General features: G+C 33.6%; 2 protein-coding genes across 2 annotated transcripts; one reads left to right on the top strand and one right to left on the bottom strand.

Moving 5' to 3' along the window:
* Positions 1–836: 836 nt before the first annotated feature.
* On the bottom strand, positions 837–12892 carry LOC134231262 (isobutyryl-CoA dehydrogenase, mitochondrial-like). The gene is made up of 10 exons (XM_062713197.1): positions 12732–12892; positions 12485–12585; positions 10619–10788; positions 10134–10320; positions 4477–4614; positions 3859–3994; positions 3393–3490; positions 3011–3163; positions 1446–1548; positions 837–1085 (listed from the first exon to the last, which is right to left on the bottom strand). Exons 1-10 carry the CDS (start codon positions 12877–12879, stop codon positions 1015–1017), a joined length of 1305 nt encoding a protein of 434 aa, XP_062569181.1. The 5' UTR covers positions 12880–12892; the 3' UTR covers positions 837–1014.
* Positions 12893–13086: 194 nt separating this feature from the next.
* On the top strand, positions 13087–21196 carry LOC134231261 (coatomer subunit beta-like). The gene is made up of 11 exons (XM_062713196.1): positions 13087–13184; positions 17371–17479; positions 17879–18108; positions 18436–18605; positions 19261–19375; positions 19517–19609; positions 19846–19983; positions 20103–20222; positions 20360–20467; positions 20591–20734; positions 21047–21196. Exons 2-11 carry the CDS (start codon positions 17386–17388, stop codon positions 21194–21196), a joined length of 1362 nt encoding a protein of 453 aa, XP_062569180.1. The 5' UTR covers positions 13087–13184; positions 17371–17385.
* Positions 21197–21198: the final 2 nt, after the last annotated feature.

Raw genomic sequence — 21198 nt, 5'->3', positions numbered from 1 at the left:
ATCAAAGAAAAGGAACAAATGTTCAGATTCATATATTCATATTAATTTTCTTACATGTAATAGAGAACAGCTAGTGGGAGGGGGAACAGGAAGGGGACATCTAACAACTATATAAAAATACCAAAACGTCCAAAAGTCATTTGAAAATCACAAAAACAAAATAGTATTGGTTGAACTTAATACATGTATTCAATAAAATACATTTACATATCACAGTCATCATGATTTATACATGAACATGTATTTAATGTAAAAAGTTTTTAAAATTTTGAGTTTCAATCTACAGAACATTTAATTAGAACTTAGGGTAAACAAGCAAGTGTAAAAAAACTCCCAATTTTTTTTTTCTAAAAATTACTTTACTGCAAAAATGTAATCAATATCCCACATCGGGGATATGGATCTATGATTATTTAGTCTGAAAAAGAGAGAGTCCTCAGAATTGCAATGAACAAATTGTGCAGCATGTAAACTTTTTCGTGGTCATTTTTATTTTAAATGCCATTTTTTATTAACCCCATAAGTTGGAATTGTGGAGATGTTTACTCCTTGAAATTATGATCTATTTCATAAAGTTAGACTCTGATATCTAAAACACCACAATACTGAATACAAAAGAAAGTGAGCAGCACCTATCACACAACAAGTGAAATAATTCAACAATCAGGAAAAAATAAATACGTATACTTGTATCTGATTTACATACAAATTAAAACACTTCAAGTCAATTGGTTCCCATGTGAATAGGTTATCATACATTTCATCAACATATTTCTGCACTTCGATATATTAAAATATCATTAAAAATGAGAGTTTTAATTACCAGATATACTGAACATGTAACTGGCAAAGGTATCACTGATTCACATAATATATTATGCACAAAATGATATATATAATGCATTGAGTGTTGGCATGATTCAAAACATAAAATCTCATCACTATAAACTAAATCAAAATGACCAGGTCACATTTTTATGTCAAAAAGAGAGCAGATTACAACTGTATACATTATCAAGAATATTTTCTCTCTCCATCTGTTAGTAAGTCCCTGGATATCAACAGTCTCATTATTTCATTTGTTCCTGAAAGAGAAAAGGTGTCTTTAATTAATTTCAAACAAGCATATTTCTCATGAATAATTTCAATTACATATCAGTTGTCTGATAGATGGGACGTCAAACAAACAATGTCGACTTTTAGAAATATCTGAGAATAGCCGGGCTATGAAATAGAAATGGATTACTGATTGTACCGTAATAAGTTTGGGAGACAATTCTAGGCTTTTTAGCTTTATACAGAAAGTACGAAGTTAATGTTAAGAAAAAAACTTATTAGAAGGAAAGTGGTGCATCCCTCAGAAATCTTCCAATGAATAGCTTTTCCCCATGAACTATTGCCAGGAAGTAGATGAAAATGTTTATCAATTGAAAGCCATAAATTACCTTCTAAGATTTGGTGTACCCTAATGTCCCTGACATACTGTTGTATAGCATAGTCTTTCAGATAACCATATCCACCATGCAGTTGTAAAGCTTCATTACAAATCTAGAGAAATAAATGTTTGACAAAATTAGTACTTGGGAGGTATCTTGTTCAAATACAACAAAATAGTAATTTGATATAAACAAATGCTTGTCATAATCAATACAATTAAAATGCTTATTGCATATTGATGTTTACAAGTGTGCATATTTAAAATAGTATGAGTTAAAGAGAGAATTCTTTAACATAACCGCTTCTGGGCAAATTCAAAATTAGGTAAAATTTTCTGTATGTATAACCATATATCATGAAAAAGGACAAAAATAGTCCTGCAAACAGTATGTTTGTTTCTCCAGTTATGGTCCATACAGATAAAAAATTGTAAAGAAAAAAAATCTATTTTTACCTGTCAGGGAAGATATTTGTGATTCTTGACCATTTATGTATAAAAATTCCCCTAACAACTGTTTTAAGCTTTGTTTTCACTCCTAGTCAATTTTCAAACATGAATTCATAATTTTTAAACCAAAAACTCCATGCACTGACTATTTGTTAGTATGTTGAGTTTACTGTCAAGTTATTTTTTCCTACTGTGAAAATACTAAACATATTGGGTAAATTAAGAAAAATACATGTACAGTAAAACTAGTTTAGTACGAACACGGATATTGCGAATTCACGGTTATAGCGAAGTCATCTTGGATCCCCAGCTATATAAATTTCATGAATTTCATGAATGGTTATAACGAATTACGGATATGGTTTATTCATAGGTCCCAGCGACTTTGTTATAACCGAGTTTTGCTGTATGTGGTAAAATTAAGCAGAAAGCTGGAAAAAGTCCTGGAAACAAAAAAACCATGGAGATGGGTTTTTTTCACTTATATTGAGATGCCACCACTTGCCAATGGAGTTGCTAAATCTTAAACCTACACTTGCCACTCAGGGCCTCTGAGCAGTATGTAGTACAATTCTCAGTGAACAGTGGACTTTCAGTAAGGCCTGGCATTCTCGACATTACATATAATTTACAAAGCTTTCATTCATTGTTAAATATACATAGGATAAAAATGCGAGCGAATGTCAAGAGTGTAGCAAATATCTAATAAAAGCATCTCATAGGGTGATGAGGTGGGACTTAAATCGTCTCATTGTTGTCAACAACAATTTTAACTTCCTGATGTTATTAATTTCTTAACCAACGAGAATCTATTCGCCATATGACAGACACTAATTACGTAGCGCCAAGAATGCCAAGTCCAAGGTTAACTGAGAATTGTGCTAAGAGATCTATTTTGTGTCAGCACCTACTGATAGACAGGACTACGGTTTATAGGGTCTCATCTGAAAAACCAGTTTCCACCTCCCACAGTGAGAATTGAACCTGTGACGTTAGAATCAACTCAATATTCCTGAACTCTTCATCAAACACTTTAAACCCTGTACTTAGCAAGTAACTACAACAAGGGAGAAAAAAAAAATAAAACTTTGGTAATTATGATTTAGCAGAATCATTGTCTGTTACTTTTGAGCATTCTTCTGTAGCAAAATATTTGGCCATAGAACACAGGGAAACTTTCTCTGGCCAGTCCTCATCCAGGGCTTTGGCCGCCATTCTGACTATGTTTCTCGAGGTTACAAGCTTTGTGGCCATTTCTGCCAAAGTGAATTGGAGATGCTGAAAAAGTATTATAACTTATGCTTAAAAAAATGATTGGTAAGCTACCCCCTGCATTTTATTCAAATAAATTTGATTTGGAAAAATCTTATATTCACATTTAAATAATTTCGTAACAGACATTCAAATAAAATAAAATCCAACTACACTTACTCTACTGTTGAAAACTTGCTAATAATACTGCCTGTGTTAAGAAATTAACTCTAGATCTAACTTCATTCTTTTTTACCTGGAAACTGTCCAATGTCTTTCCAAACTGTTTTCTGACTTTGAGATGATCCCTGGCAAGTTCAAGGCTAGATTGTGCAGCCCCTAATGAGCAAGAAGCTGTAAACATACACAAATGAATTTTTTTTTAAATGCTCCAAAGTAAATAAATTGAAGTGGAAAAGTCATCATCACAAAAACTTTTTAAGATATTGTCAGATATTGTCTAAATACTGCCATGTCTAATTTCAGCTCTGAGCCTCTCTATTTTCCGTGGTACATCGATTTTCATCATCTTGTACAATTGTACAAGTTTCACAAAAGCTGAATCCCCAACCCCCAACCCCCACCCCAAAATGATATCAATAAGCACTTATTTAAGTTATTCATGTTCTTGAAATCTTCATAAAAGAGCATCGTTAACTTTCAAAAGTAAAAGAACAGGAATGAGCTGTGACTTCATCTGTCATAACTCGATTTGCTATTACCTATGTTGATCCTTCCTCCATTCAAACCTCTCATGGCAATCTTAAATCCATCCCCTAGCTCCCCTATCAGATTTGAAGCAGGTACCTCGCAATCCTCAAAAATAACAGCTCGGGTAGGTTGGGAGTTCCAGCCAACCTGAAAAAAAAGTTAAAGAAAACTTAGTCATATGTGTGAAAATTTAATTATACTGTAGAAGAAAAACACTTCTGATCTAGCTTACTATAACTGCATATGCTACACAAACCAAATATTTTTTACTTACTATAAAATTACTTTCAAATACCATAAGGAAATAATAAATATTTTGACCATGAAAAAAAAGTTAATTTTCATATTTTTAGCATTTTCAAGAGTTACCTCCCTTAACACAATGCTAAATGTTTAAAATGTAAAAATGGTAAATGTATATTCCCTTCACTTTTTTGTGAGTGGATAACAAGTTAATGGAGATTTTACGAATGTGATAGGTAAAAAGTATATATACAAGATGTTTGATGATGTACTTGATTTAGCAGAAGCTTAATTCTTACCATCAGGCATTAAGTAGAGTACACCGCCAAATCTAATACAGCTACAGTACCTTTAATACAAGGTTGAAAATGAAAATCAATACAAACCTTTTTCTCTTTTTTGCCAAAGGCTAACCCAGGAGACCCCTTTTCCACCAGCAGACAGGAGATTCCTTTAGGGCCCTGCTCCCCCGTTCTACACATGACTACATAAACATCAGTGTCCCCTCCCCCACTGATAAATGCCTAGAATCAGAGAGACTGTTCAGTGTTAAAGAGAGATACAAATAATTAAAAGATTAATCAAGATTAGATGCAAATAATCGAAAAGATATTACCATAATATTTCAATTTAATTACTTCAAAAATAGCATTGTCAGAATTTATTTTAACATGTACATATCTAAAACTAGATGCTGTCATGAGACAGTAATACCCGCACTAAGGTGTTTGCCTCTAAACACACAATCCTACGGGCGGCTTACCAAGGAAGAAGTCAAAATAATTCTATATAATTCAGGCACGTAGCATCGTTTTTGAAAGGGGGGGGGCAACCTGAGAAATTTTTTTTTACTTACCTAAAAAAATTAACAAGGAAAAAAAATGAAATGGGGGGGGGGGGGGGGGGGGGGGGGGGTAGTGGCCACCTTTTTTTCAAGGCAAAATTACTTTCACTTCCAATTTTTTTCCCATATTTCCTTGCTATGTATATACTGTGGTAAAAAGTGGGGGGGGGGGGGGGAACCATCTTTTCAATGGACATTTTCTTATAGTACAGGTAATGTTGGGAAAAAAAAGGGGGGCAGCCCCCCCCCCCCCCCCCCCCCGGTTGCTACGTGCCAGTAATTTACATGTATTCATCAAATTGAGTATGAAATTATCCCTGTGACCTATAAAACAGAACCTCTTATATTTATTTTACATGTTTAATTCATTATATACCAGTTTGAATTATATTAATAATGTAAATTATATTTTGATAAATGTTTTGCTCATATTAGGACCCTTTTAAATTTACTAACCCCCCCCCCCTCGACACCACAATCACACACAGTACATACTTTTTGGAATAGGCTAGATGGAACAGTTTTGTTAAAACATTGTTTGTTATGAATTAATTTAAAATTTGTTCTTGACATGTAAATTCTACATCACATCACGTTGCGTCACCCATTATCATATTTTTAGATTAAACTCCATTCGGTACACCTCGGCCGATTCCCACTTCATCTGATAAGGTGACGGAATCGACGGCACGAAGGTTTTCCGAATGGAATAGCATTATAACATGCTTCAGAATGGTGTGCATTGGATTAATTCATTTTGTGTTATAATTGGATTTATATTTCATGAAGTTAACAAGACCTATGGAGGTTGGTAAGTACAAGTTTAAGTATAGTGGGGGGTAAAATAAACCCAAACGATTAGGTTAAAGTTCAAAAAGGGTCAAAGATCATCGCATGCCACACTAGACGAATTTCATATTGTGAAGTTATCTCCCCTTGTCGATGTGACATTCAGTTACTGCCAATACTGGTGCGGATCCAGAATTTTTTTTCGGGAGTAGGGAGGGGGGTTCACATCTCAGGCAAAAAATTCATGCCTAGAATTTCCTGACAAGCAGGAGAAAAAAAACTCATAAACTGAAAACAAATAAACAAAATAAAAACAATGATAGTGGGGTCAATGTTTTCTAAGTTAGGGGGAGGATGTCCAAAGTCATTTTTTATTTGCTTCAGTATATAGACTTGTTTAAATAACAAAGGAAATTCCAGGGGGGGGGGGGGGGTCCAATCTCCCTACCCACTCCCTATCCCTGAAATAACAATCTATTTTGTGATTCCAATTAAATAGTATATTTTTTACCATTTGACTAATTATGTACATATTTTGTTTCTTGTGTTTATATTATGTCTGTCTATTTGTCTGCAGAAATTATAACCTTGCCCATAAGTTTTCAGTGGGATGGGCTATACAAATGGCTTCCACATTTTATAGGTTTATTTCTTGTGACAATTAAGACCTTTTATTTGGGTAACATTAATTTTTACCTCTGATCACTTGACCTAGAATACACATTTTTACAAGAAAAGTACCCAACTTTAAACTTGGCCTAAATTTTGATCAGTAGGTGCTAGGGCTTTCATGCTTAACATGTGTATTCATTGTGAACTGTCAACAGGTATAAATATGTTTGACCTTGACCGTAGAGTTTGAACCACTTAAAAAATTAACCTTGGCAATTAACTTTTGAACAGGAAGTACTAGGGATTACTTATTTCACATGTGCATTCCTTGTGACAAGACTTTTTTCAGATACCAACAATTTGAACCCTTTGACCTTGACCTTTGAGTTTGACATATATTTGAGAAACTTCAACCTTCGCCATAGGCTTCCATACAGGGACATCAGTGTTTCACAAACACATCTTGTCTTCATTATTATTTGGTGGTGTCTCCATATGAGGGAAAAATTCCCGAGAGAGATGTATTCACAACAAACAAACAAATTACTAAAGAAAATATAAAACATGAATATGTTGGTCATGCATATTCTCTGCATGAAAAATACAGCTTTTCAAATACTGCAACCATATTGTAACCCTTTCAAAACACTCATTTGAGCTTTTCTGGTTTCCTTATCATATAACGGCTGTCATGACATGTCGTCCATCTGTTTGTCTGAAAACTTTTTACATTTTTAACTTCTCTAGAACCACTGGTCCAATTTTACCCATGCAATTCATATAGAAATATGTACATTTGTATGTCAGACTGTCCTTCTGTCTGAATAAAATTAACCTTGGTCATCACGGTCATATCTACTGAATGAGAAGAGACAAGGCATTCATATTAAACTTATGTACTAGTATTTACCTGTGAGACTGGCATGGTTTTTTTTTTTTACATATGACCTAGAAGTTTGACCTACTTGCAAAAAAATTAAATTGTTATAAATTCATCATTTTGAAAGAGAAAAGTTAGGGCATTCATATTATAATGCATGTATATTATTACCTGTGATAAGATCTTTCCAAATGAATCATGACTTTTACTCTGTGACCTTGACCTTGAAGCCTAACCTACTTTTCAAAAATGTTGCATTTGCTTATAACTTTTGATTGAGATGAGATATCAAGGGCGGATTCAGGGGGGTTTGGGGGGGTTCGGGAAAACCCCCCCGCTCATTGATTTTTTTTTTTTTACAAGTGTCATTTTTTTATCATTTTGTTGCATTGATAAGAAACCCTTTGTTTGTACAACTGTGAAATTTACATCCTCTGCGTAACAGGAAATCACTTTCCGCTTGAACGCACACAATACACAGGTAATCAACAGAGACATTGCCTCTGAGATCGGGTAGTCCGTGCATCTAGTGAAATCACAAGATCACAGTACAATGTAGTCAGGTACCAACAAGTTACGGTGCTGCTCAGTAATATTCTTTTGCTGATAAAATGCATGTTTTTTTTAAACTATGAATAAACTATAATTCAGGTTTTTTTTTTACCGTTTTAAAATTAAATTAATATAATTTTTTTACAAAACCAGGTTGGCTTAGCAAACCCCTGTATTTTTGACAGATTCTCCAGTTTATGTAAATTTTTTCTTCAGTTAAGACAGTTTGAAATTTCATTAATTGTACACGTGTGTTTATATTCCAAATCATATTGACAGTATATACTCAAGTAAGTTGAAAAGCAAAAGTTAGGGATTCTGAAAAGAATTCAATTTTAAATTTTTTTAGTGTTTAAAAATTTGGTATATTAGTTGTATCTTGGAAGTCAGCTTGACATAGGACTAAATTAATTGTAGGTGCATTTAAAGTAAACTAAGACAACTTGAAGTCAACTGTTTGCATTCCAAAAAATTGTCAGATTTAACATGTTTTTAAAGCAAAGTCTAAAGTCTTGTGTTAAAGTTAAATTAAATTGAAAACAATTTATTAAAAATTTGTGATGATCGGTCTTTAAAAAACTACAAAAAATACCCCCAAGATGCTGGAAAATGCACCATTTAGAACCATTTAAAACGAAATTTTCTCGGGGGAGGCCCCCCGAACCCCCACCTATGGGAGGGGGACACCCTCTCCCATGCCCTCCCCCTTCGGCCCTTTGGGCCTCAAAACCCCCCCACATGAACTTCTGGATCCGCCACTGGATATGACTCTCACATTTGACATGTACATTAATTACTCATAAAAATTCAAGGTGTTTCCCAGCATGCGATGTTTTTTTACTCTTTAACGTTGATGTTTTACATAATTTTCAAAATATTTAACTCTCCTAAAAGATGATTAGGCTTCTGAGTAACATTAAGGAGGACTTCAGGAAAGACAGGACTTTTTGCACAAAAAACGTCATTTTTCCACCCCCATTTGACCCCCCGGGGCAAAATCAAAATATCGAAACCTAACTGCAAATCTACATGACCCCACCAACCATCTCCCAAAAGATGATTAGGCTGTTGAGTAAAATGTAAGAGGAATTCAGGGAAGACGGGGCTTTTTGCATAAAAAACATCATTTTTCGACCCCCATTTGACCCCCTGGGGCAAAATCAAAATTCCGAAACCTTACTGCACATCTACATGACACCACCAATCATCCCCCAAAAGATGATAAGGCTGCTGAGTAAAATGTAGGAGGAGTTCAGGGAAGACGGGGCTTTTTGCATAAAAAAACATCATTTTTCGACCCCCATTTGACCCCCCGGGGCAAAATCTAAATTCCGAAACCTTACTGCACATCTACCTGACACCACCAAAGATCTCCCAAAAGATGATTAGGCTACTGTGTAAAATGTAGAAGGAGATCAGGGAAGATGGGGCTTTTTGCATAAAAAACATCATTTTTCGACCCCCATTTGACCCCCTGGGGCAAAATCAAAATTCCGAAACCTTACTGCACATCTACATGACACCACCAATCATCCCCCAAAAGGTGATTAGGCTGCTGAGTAAAATGTAGAAGGAGTTCAGGGAAGACGGGACTTTTTGCATAAAAAACGTCATTTTTCGACCCCCATTTGACCCTCCGGGGCAAAATCAAAATTCTGAAACCTTACTGCACATTTACATGACACCACCAATCATCCCCCAAAAGGTGATTAGGCTGCTGAGTAAAATGTAAAAGGAGTTCAGGGAAGACGGGACTTTTTGCATAAAAAACGTCATTTTTCGACCCCCATTTGACCCCCCGGGGCAAAATCAAAATTCCGAAACCTTACTGCACATCTACATGATACCACCAACCATCTCCCAAAAGATGATTAAGCTACTGTGTAAAATGTAAGAGGAGTTCAGGGAAGACGGGACTTTTTGCATAAAAAACGTCATTTTTCGACCCCCATTTGACCCCCCGGGGCAAAATCAAAATTCCGAAACCTTACTGCACATCTACATGACACCACCAACCATCTCCCAAGAGATGATTAAGCTACTGTGTAAAATGTAAGAGGAGTTCAGGGAAGAAAAGTGTGACAGACGGACGGACGGACGGACATGAGTAACAACAATATACCCGAACTTTCTTTAGAAAGTGCGGGTATAATTATACATGTAGACATGCATAATATATAAATGTTATCAATGAGTGTAAATCATTGTAAACATTTATTTTCAAAAATCCAAAGAATGATTAAATAAATATGCATTATAGACTAAAAAAATTCATAAAATACTTCCTCTAGATATCAATTCCAAAGAGACAATTATTTCCTCATTATTCATAATACGTTATGAAATCTCTCTTGTATTATCCTCACCTTTGATCCATTGAGTATAAATTTATCTCCCTGTCTTTTAGCCGTGGTGCTGAGGTTAGCTGCATCACTCCCATGGTTAGGCTCAGTCAAGCAGTAGGAGGCAAGCTTGTCCATAGAACCAAGCTCCGGGATCCATTTCTGTTGGAGTTCTTTGTTTCCAAATTCATCAATCATCCAGGCACACATACTGTAGTAGAAAGAAAGACGTGATACTGCATTGTACAGGTATATAGATGTGCACATCACTATTGATAAGATTTCTAATCTATTGATAAGTTTTTTTCCACAATTAATGTTTTAATTGTAAAAATAGAACATCCCAGATCATCCATGCATTTCATCTGGGAAGCTAACTTATTTCCTTCAATACACTCAAATGATCAATATAATTCAAGAAGTGAATAAATAAATGCTGCATTACTTAGCATGCTGCTTAGCCATAGCTTTCAGTTATAGTTAATAAAAACCATGACACTGTGACCTACTTATGAATGCTTATATAAGCTGTGGTGCTGGCACACCCCTGAGACAATGCCTCAAATATCACTGATGCATCCATACGTCCTAACCCTGTCCCTCCATTTTCTTCTTTACAGTATATAGCTCCGAATCCCAGTTCTGCAGCCTTCTTCATTGTATCTACTGGGAATATTTCCTATAGAGCAACAAATACACATTCATTACTCTCAAGTTCAGTACAAATTGTCATTGAATAAAAATGTTAGTTTATTATTGCTATGACTTGTTTGTAAATCTCTGATTCAATGAATATTGTTGAAAGTTATGATGCATTTTCCTTCAGAGTCATACAAGATTCTTGTATAATTATATAATCATATTTTATAGCAAATACATGACCTTTTATTTCTCTGATTGAATTAAAATGCTAGTTTAATATTAAAGTTAATGTTTGTATTGTCTGACTTTTAATCAGCTCATTTATTATAGTGCAAAGTGCTGCTTGTCCCTGTGAGCTATTAAAACAATGCCTGCATGTACGTGTGAAGAGAAAATTTGGACTTTGCACATTGATCCAAATGAATTTTTCTGCAGTTATCTGTAGTCCCATAAACTTAAGTGAAATGCATCACACCACAGACTATGTTCTCGTGGTAACAAGATATTCCAAGAAAAAAATCCACTTGCCTTGATTTTAATAGATAATTTATATAGCAGATTATTAGAAAATTTAACACTTTTTTCATTTTGCACTTTTAAGACTTCAATTCTTTAATGCAACATATATACAAGTTGACACAATGTCATGTGACGTCAGAGTCTGTATGTAGCAAGTAGTACGTGCAGTCAGACAAGCCCAAACTAAATTAAACAGGTTGGGACCAATCGCCCAAATGGGATATAATAGTCCATTTGGGATATAATCTCCCAAATGGGCTATAAATTTACAGTGCAAAAATTGAAAATTTTTATTTTGGCTATAAAAATCACAAATCCGTATCAGGGCACTTAAAAAGGAATAAATTTTGGTAAGCAAGTTTTTCTGCAACCCTACCGTTTGTAAGATTGATCCCCAAGAAGTTACGGAACTTCCGAGGGATCAATCTCCTAAACAATGGACATACAGGAAAACTTGTCAACCAAAAGTTATTCCTTTTTAAGTGTCCTGATGCGGATTTATGATATTTATAGCCAAAATAAAAATTTTCAATTTTTGCACTGTAAATTTATAGCCCGTTTGGGATATTATATCCCAAACGGACTATAATAGCGAGCGCAGCGAGCATCGCGAAGCGACGCTCGCGAAGCGAGCTCAATAGACTAACGTTTAAGAACAGAGGAAATTCGGAATGAAATCTGTACATACATCAGGCAAATTTCTCTGTGAAACATTCCCAGAATTCCTGCACTACCCAATGTCCTTTGCGCGAATAAATAGATAAATAAATAAATAATAACGAAAAGCAGAAAAGGCTATCAGTTTCTAGAAATCTTTCAAATAAATAAAAAAAAAACTCTGCAATGTTTTTCGACCTAAATTGCACTAGATCTTTAGTTTCAATTAGACGCTCGGCTGTCCCCGTTAGCTCCGACGAGCTCCGTGACGTCGCGTGACGTCATAGGTAGTCGAGACGTCTTGTGTGGCTTGATGTTTGAAGTGGCTGATCAATTTTTCAAGTTTTTTTAATAGTACAACTGTGCTCGCCCCAACGGTCACACCGTAAAACATATTATCCCATTTGGGCGATTGGTCCCAACCTGTTAAAACTGTCTCTGCTCGCCCTACTTGTCGCACCATCAACATGTTACCTACTGTTAAGTCAAGCAAAAATCAGAGTTGCCTAAAATTCTGTTTAAAATACAGTAAAAGAAGGACATGCAAGATAATGTACCTCTTCATCCCATTTAGCCATGTTAGGATATAACTCATTTCTGGCAAAGTCTGTTGCAACTTTCTGTATCTGTTTTTGTTCATCTGTTAATCCTAGCGAAGCTATATTAAAAGAAATGTAAAGTTGCATTATACACAATGAAAACAAAATCTATGACATTTGTATGCACTGTCAGATTCACTGTATTTTCTTATAAAAGGCAACTTCTTGATCAGTTAACATTAAAAGTAGGCTTAAAATAGATTACGATTAACACAGCTTCCATCGACCCATATTTCTCCAATACTTCTCATAGGATTCAAACTTCTGGTCCGAGAATTACATAAAACATTTTTCAATAACAAACTTGTCCTTCTAAGAGCAGCCATGATTAACACCTTTTTTGTTCTTTTCATAGGGAGAGTTCTAAAAGGGGAAAGCACTTTGCACGAAGCTCATTTTCAATATTTATTTGTGCGTGTGTTTTTTTTTTTACAGCATGAACAAAGGTGCTATAAATGATAAAAAAATATATATACATATTTCTCTTTTTTTATATTTTCATTTAGCCCGATACATAAGAAAATATGTAGATCTATGCATCGGGCTTGAAATACCATCGGGCTTGATATCTTGAAAATAACAAACTCAAAATTTTGACGTCATTTCTTCTGCAGTAAGCCGGCCACGTCAACTTCGAGAAAAAAGACCATCTTTTCAGGTAAATTAAACCCAGTACTGATGTTTGGGGGGTGTTTTTGGACTTTTTAGATTTGATGTATTCCTTGTTTACTGTCAAAAAGCATATTTAAGACACCCATTTGGTGTTAAAGTAAAATAGCTCTAACCTATGTATCAATCAATCATCACATTCTATCAAGAGGCAGACCTACTGCAACAACCAGATAGGTAGGTATGTCAGTTGGTAGACCACCAGTCTAGATTTCAAGGGACAATAACTGGTCCATAACATTAACATAATTAATGTACAATCTAATGAGTTCATCCATGCTAAAGAAATGCATTGCATTAGGTTGATTAACAGGCTTACTATGATGACAGCGCTGATACTAAAACAAGTCCCACGGAGAAAAATAAGTCCCACATGAGTCCTACGTGAGTCCCACAGCAAAAGGGCCAATAAATACATATAATAAACTGTTATTTTGAAAAAAATATCATATCTATATGATCATATATCAAAAAAATTTTTTGATAAAATGCTTTTAATGTGTCAAATAGACGACCACAGTCAAGAACGATAACTCTGTTCAAATGTAAACAATGGCCAAGAAATATTTTGACAATGCTTGATCACCCCTGAAAGCTAACCTTTTTTCTAAAAAAAAAAAAGAAGATATTTGTAACAATACTTTTTTTTTAGTAAGGAAGTTAAATTAATATGGTGTTATTTCTGAATTTAATATATTCTTCTGTTTTACTTGAAGTTTCGTTTTAAAATATTCTTCCAACGTATATTAACGTTATATAAAACTTAAAGTACATTTTATTTTATTCTAGTATAATATTACTTTGTTTCTTACAAAATAAAATAGTTTTGGTGTGGTTTTAAGTATTTTAACAACAACTTGTTAAGTTTTCCTCACACCCATGTTTACTGAGTATATACACAGACACCTGTAGAGATACGTCCCTGGTATACCTGTACACAACACCTGGGGGATGTTATTCACACCTTTCAATCCCCCTGTTGTTTGTATACCTATTACAATAACTTTTGAACAAGGCTGGGGCTAGGTTACAACCCACCATTTTGAATACAAATAAAATATTTAATTTAATGTAGAATTATTGAAATTTCAGCTACTATTATGTATGACAAATAAGGTCATAATAAAGAAATCATTATAATAAAAAATTTTCGTATTTAATTTCATAGATAAAAACATTCTTTGAAAATTAAATTAATAAAGAATTGTGTTTTAAAATAGACTTAGTCAGCATAAACTGTATTGTAAATTCTGATTTAATTTATATGATACATCTTAAAGTACATTCTTGCAATTTGAATTGTATGAAAAAACTCAAAATAACAGTGTTATAGACACAACCATTGAAGTTTTGTATTAATTTGTAGAACATATACCACGAAAGAAGTAGCTGTTACATATATATATCCATTTTCTTTATTAAAAAAATCATCCATCATGTAAATAAAGATAAAACTATAGATTATTAAAGCCAGTAATACTCCTAGTTATGGAATTTGTCAATAAAGAGTATTTTATAATAAAATTGGAATTCTATAGTGATTTGATTGACAACATAATGTACAAAAAAAATCAAATGAACAACATATTTAGAAGTTGAATTTAATTTTGATCTTGAAGAAAAGTTTCTTTTTTAAAGAACGGATTAAAAAAGAAAGACTTCAATAGCCAAACTTTATAGTTCAATAGCCAAACTTTATAGTCCATAACTTAGGTTCTGAAATCCTGCAGTTGCGTTATTGAATGTCAGCAAATTCAAAAATTTAGTAAGCATTAAAGTAAGTAATTATTTATTATAGTGCACGTGACGTGCATTATAAGAATTGTAATTTACACCATAAACAAAAAAACAAACTAAAGCTGCAGTCTAATAAGAAGTGTTTTTCATCTTCGACAGAAGGACTTGAACAGAATTAAAACACATAATAATAAACACATTTATATTCCATAAGTTCATCATATTCATCAAATATTTTTTCAGGATACCTGAATACAAACCTGTGCATATTAGTACTAATTCTCTAATTAACTGAAAGTTTTTCACAATATAAGTATCTCTTTAAGGGATGAAAACACAGCTATCTTAGCTCGAATTCTGATTTTTGCAGTTTGATTTCTCATTTCACTTAATTGTATAAGATACATACAGTTTAATGTAATTAAAAAAAAATTAAGATTTCATTAAAATACTCGTATATCACTGTTGTCAGCTATAAATCACTTCCAATTTCATATCATGTTATGAATGAGTAAACTAGTTCACTTTCTATATCATTAAAACAAAACTTGTAGGTCTGTATAATTTCGTAGGACTGCATATTATAGTCGTAATTTTCAAAAGAAAGAATGGCTTTAGATTATTGAGCTAGTGCATTGTACATGTTGATTAAAATCTCTTTCTCATATGTTTGATAAATACAAGACTAGCACTGAAAAAACTCACCGAATTTTCCAAAGTTTTGATATTGTAAAATTGTTAAATTTTATATAAATTTTGATTGAAAATGTCTGTTTTTGGTAGAAGTTTTTTTTTACCAGTCGTTAGAACTGCTACAGAAGGCATATAAATCCTGGAACATTGTGAAAGTTTCATAAAATCTTTAAAATTAAAATTTGGATGGCTTGTTACTTCAATACTTGAGGCAGACGTAAGAGTTATTGCTCTTTGTTTATACGCGATCATTAGAAAACATCTTTGAACTTCTTGCATTTTTTAAAAACCTAATTAATATAATAATGAAATTATAATATCTATTAATATTTGTTTTCAAAAACTACTACAATGTTATCATTATTGTTGGGATTAGGAAACACTTTAGAGTTATATGAGGATATACATGTAGGAGTTATCGTTCTTTGTTTTTGTAACTAATCGATATCATTGTAGTCGGCTTCTAAAACATTTTTTTGACAAAAGTTTATTCAAAATATATCTAAACAATGATAATCTATAAAGATGTGTTGTTAAATATCAATAAAATGTCATATTTCCTGGTGGGACTCATTATTTTTCTGTGGGACTCATGTGGGACTTATTTTCCCCGTGGGACTTGTTTTAGTATGTCCCTGATGACAGTGCAACTGTTGAGAAAGTGCATTTATGTATTCATTATTGGATTCCTCTTCATTTTTAGCTTAGATCTGCCTCTTCAATCACAAAAACATTTAGAATGTCAAGAGCTTGACGTCACATGACATTTTAGGTTAAATGCATTTCTATAGCAAAAACCAAAAATCAAAGAGTGTTAAATCAACAATCTAATCTGCTCTCCATTAATAAAAGTATGGTAGTAACTTTTTTCCTATTTGAAAGCTTTTGTTGATACTGCCATGCATAGTTAGCAATGATGGGCAGTTTGCAAAAGATTATGGGTTCAGGGGATACTACAGGAAAAATATCATTTAGATCTAGCTGACAATGTGTACAGTCTAAATTCTTCTTTGCTCAGGTGTTGTTTTAAGAGCTACTGGCCAAACTGACAACTTCAATTGACAAAAATGCCCCTTTGAAATAAAAATTTGTTGTTATATATAGGTCCACAGAGATTTTGTTCATACACCTCAGCCCCATGCCTGTTACAACTGAACTCTAACCCTTTACTTTGAAATAAAGGGAAAACACTGCACATTAATATTGCCAGCAGTACTTCACATGTTTCTTTGACAATGTACAATTTTCATGTTTATAGTTAATCACATATTAAAGATGGTAAGTAATCTGGGAAAGAAATAAATGCATTTATTAGATAGCCATGATAGATGAATCAAATATGATTTGTAGATCTTCTGATATTCTTTCAATAAATTGTAAACATGGTAAATGTTTAAACAATTAGATTTTAAGTTTTGTACTTTCCACCCAATTTTATTTGCTATCATAAAAAAAATTCATCCAGCAAACCTGGTGTTGGTGTTTTGATTGGTGACAACATAGATCTGAGAATACTGCATATATAGATCAATCATCATGAAAGATACTGCATGCATATTTTATACATACGCCTAGTATTTTTAAATTGTGGTAAACTGTGCACATTGATAGACATCATAAACTTTGTCTTCATAATTTGCATTTATCATCTTCATTTTCATATTTCAACTTGATTTCTTATATCTAATTAAACACAGTAAATTTTGTTTGTTTAGTGATTTTAATGATTTTAGCATTTTTAACAGAGTAAAGCTGACAAGATGGCCACTCTGGCAGAACAGCCATGTTACACCCTGATCAACATTCCTTCAGACGCAGAGCCTCCTACTGAGCTGCAGCTTAGACAGGATCTAGGTCAGTGTATACTTTAATTTTAATGAAAAACAACCTCAGATTGAAGGAAATACATTTTGGTATTTCAAGCATGAATATCTCAAATACTATGGATGTGTCAAAGTGATTTGGAATTAGAAGTCTCGGTCACTTATTTCAGTAGTATTTAACCCTGGTAATCTCAAATCCTCAGATTTTTCAAAGTATCTGAAATTTTTTCCGCTCCCATTTAGTCTGATGTGTCAAAGTTTAATTGTATTTGTTTACAATACAAAGATGAAAGGAAAAAATGGGAGAATAATTTTTTTTATCTCTATGTAAACCAGCATCAGATAGATTCTAAATAATTTTGAAACATGCAATATAATGGAACAAAGAGTGACTAAAAAAAAATTAACATATATTATTTTTACATTTTAGAAAAAGGAGACATTAAGACCAAGACAGAAGCACTGAAAAAGACGATCCAGCAGATTCTGAATGGAGAGAAACTCCCATCTTTGTTGATGGCTATTATTAGATTTGTCATGCCGATCCAGGATCACATGATCAAGAAGTTATTACTGATCTTCTGGGAGGTGGTTCCTAAATATACACCTGACGGCAAGATGTTACACGAGATGATTCTGGTCTGCGATGCCTACAGAAAGGTTGGTATATTTTGGCTTGATTATTTTATATGGAGAAAAAGCTTATTAATATTTACTTAAAATGTTTTTTTAAAAAAAAAGAAATGTAGGTAATATACATTTGTCTTTAGTTTATTTCCAATTGACAACTGACATATAAATGGAAACACTGTTACATGTATCTGTGACTTTTGTTGATGCTTCTTGTGCATACTTCATGTGTAATAAATATTAATGAGCTCTTTGTTAAGAGGGAAATATCTGCCCTTTTCAACCAATGACTTCCACCAATGTCCATACAAGTTGTACTATAACTAAATGTGATCATTTCAATTGAACTGTTTGTAGGATTTGCAGCACCCCAATGAGTTTATCCGTGGCTCCACCCTGAGGTTCCTGTGTAAGTTAAAGGAGGCGGAGCTGTTAGAGCCCCTGATGCCCGCCATTAGACAGTGTCTGGAGCATAGACACTCCTATGTCAGAAGGAACGCTGTACTGGCTATCTACACCATCTACAGGTATTGTACTGCAAAATTATGCTAAATCACTATGAAATCACTAATTTTCGTGGGGTGATGGGGGGGGTGAGTTTTCATTCTTTTTGAGGCATGAAGAGACCCACAAATTTTTGACCAACAGGAAATTAAAAATTTTATATACATTACTGCATAACATTGTCAAACAACGGAATCAAGTCCCCACAAATGAAACCAATATTTTTCATCAAAATTTGACCCCATGGAATTATGTGATTTTATAGTACTAATTCATGCAAAGTGTTTCCTTTTTTGTTTTGTTGTCAGCTTTTCAAGGAAAATCCTAAAAAAATCTTTTAGAGCTTTAAGAATTTTTCAAAAACCATTCTCCAGTTTATAGAACTTTTAAAACATATACCGTATAAGCAGAATTTTTAGCAAGGATTTAATTTTGGCATTATTAGCGAAGGTGCTGAGATCGCTAAATTTGAATATCGCTAAAAATTAACTGTGTTTTTTGCAATGGCCTCTTAAGTGAGCTTTTCAATATCACTAAAAATACTCGTCAAAAATAAAATATCCATTTTTAAAGACAAAATTTAAAGCTAAAATTTCCACTTATATGGTATGTAGATACAGTTTTTACAAGTGGACATGTATGATAGGGTCTTTAATCTTGTTATGATATTTTGTACAGGAACCATGACTCCCTGATCCCAGATGCACCTGAACTGATTGCCAAGTTCTTGGAGGGAGAGCAGGATATGTCCTGTAAGAGAAACGCCTTCATGATGTTGATCCATGCAGATCAGGTAAGAAGAATGCCAATAGCTTAGCAATAAAAATCTTATATACGGAAGAAAAATAATCTTTGCAATGCATGTTTTATTAATTTGTAGAAAGTTAATACTAAGGTTCTATGTACATGAAGTATTGGATTTTTTGTTTTGTAGGAGAGAGCCCTGAATTACCTGAGTAGCTGTATTGACCAGGTCAACTCGTTTGGGGACATTCTACAGCTGGTTATTGTGGAGCTGATCTATAAAGCAAGTTATTCTTTAACATATCTGATAAAATAAAACCTTGAAGCTCTTTTGATTATAAATGTTTTAAGAAATATATCTTAACAGAATTATCATTTATGCATTTCTGACTCTTATGAATGGCAAGTATTTTAGTTTTTTTCCCATAGTTTCTGTAAATGTAATTAACATTTCAAAGCACAGAACACAGCATAGCATGTTAAGAAATTTTTAGTTAATTAATATTTTTAATCTTGCAGGTGTGTCACAATAACCCCTCTGAGAGAGCCCGATTTATCCGCTGTATTTACAACCTCCTGAACTCCCAGAGTCCCGCCGTACGCTACGAGGCAGCTGGTACCCTAGTCACCTTGTCTAGTGCCCCTACTGCAGTCAAGGTAAACAACTATCAATGTGTATTTTTTTTTATGATTTCAAATGGAGAACAAATTTGTTTGAATTATGCATGAAATCATGAAAAATACATGAAGTCAACATTTGTTTCTTCATTATTCAGGCTGCCGCTAGCTGTTACATTGAACTGATCATCAAAGAAAGTGATAACAATGTCAAACTGATTGTGTTGGATCGATTGATTGCCCTGAAGGAGGTACCTGCCCATGAGAAAGTCTTGCAGGTATGTTCTCTTTGTAGAAATGATTCTCTGTCAAATTCATTTTTACTTTGTAGATTGTTGTATAATTTTAAAAACAAATTAATTATTAATGGGATGTTTTTTTTTTTTTTAAACTAATGTGTATTCACCTTTTTTAGGACCTTGTGATGGATATTTTGAGAGTCCTCAGTGCCCCTGATTTAGAAGTAAGGAAAAAGACCTTGACACTTGCCCTTGACCTTGTGTCCTCAAGGAACATTGAAGAGGTAAGGTCTGCAACAAGATTATTTTGTCCAAAAATTATGTATAAATTTTCTAAGTTGAATACAGTGTTTTCTGAGCTCATGAAGAAATGAATGTTCTGATAAATGTGGTTTTTGTTTACGCAGATGGTACTGGTGCTGAAAAAAGAAGTGGTGAAGACTAACAATGTGGAACATGAGGACACAGGGAAGTACCGACAGCTGCTGGTCAGAACCCTCCATCAGTGTTGTATCAAGTTCCAAGATATTGCCACCACCATTATACCTGTGGTATGTTAGGCCTTAAAACTGGAAAATGTATTCATAATAGTGAAATATTTTGAGGTTAAAATCAGTCTTTGGATCATCTCCTAGCTGAATGCAAAAAAAAAGAAAAGGTTAACTCACAATATGCTGTTTGAAAACTGAAAACTATTATGCTTATGACAAAAGTAATGATGAAGTTTGAGATTGAAAATAATCATTAATTCATTTTCATAAGTTATTGCTAAAATAGGGGGATGGGGTTGAAGATGTGCAAAATTCAAAAAACATAATGTGCAAAGAAATTGCACAAATAAAATCACAATTCTTATACAACAGTTGATAGAGTTCCTAGGAGACCAGAATGAGCTTGCTGCTTTAGATGTGCTGGTCTTTGTTAGAGAGGCCATCCAGAGATTTGAGTCTCTGAGGGGACTGATCATCAGTAAACTACAGGAAGTCTTCCCTTCCATCAAAGCCATGAAGTAAGT

Source organism: Saccostrea cucullata, unplaced genomic scaffold (assembly GCF_032062105.1).
Source record: "Saccostrea cucullata isolate Sc308-1 unplaced genomic scaffold, CSIRO_AGI_Scuc_v1 ctg4595, whole genome shotgun sequence".
NCBI classification, from domain to species: domain Eukaryota; kingdom Metazoa; phylum Mollusca; class Bivalvia; order Ostreida; family Ostreidae; genus Saccostrea; species Saccostrea cuccullata.
Note: the sequence above shows the minus strand (reverse complement) of the source record. Positions and strands in the feature narration are given on the sequence as shown.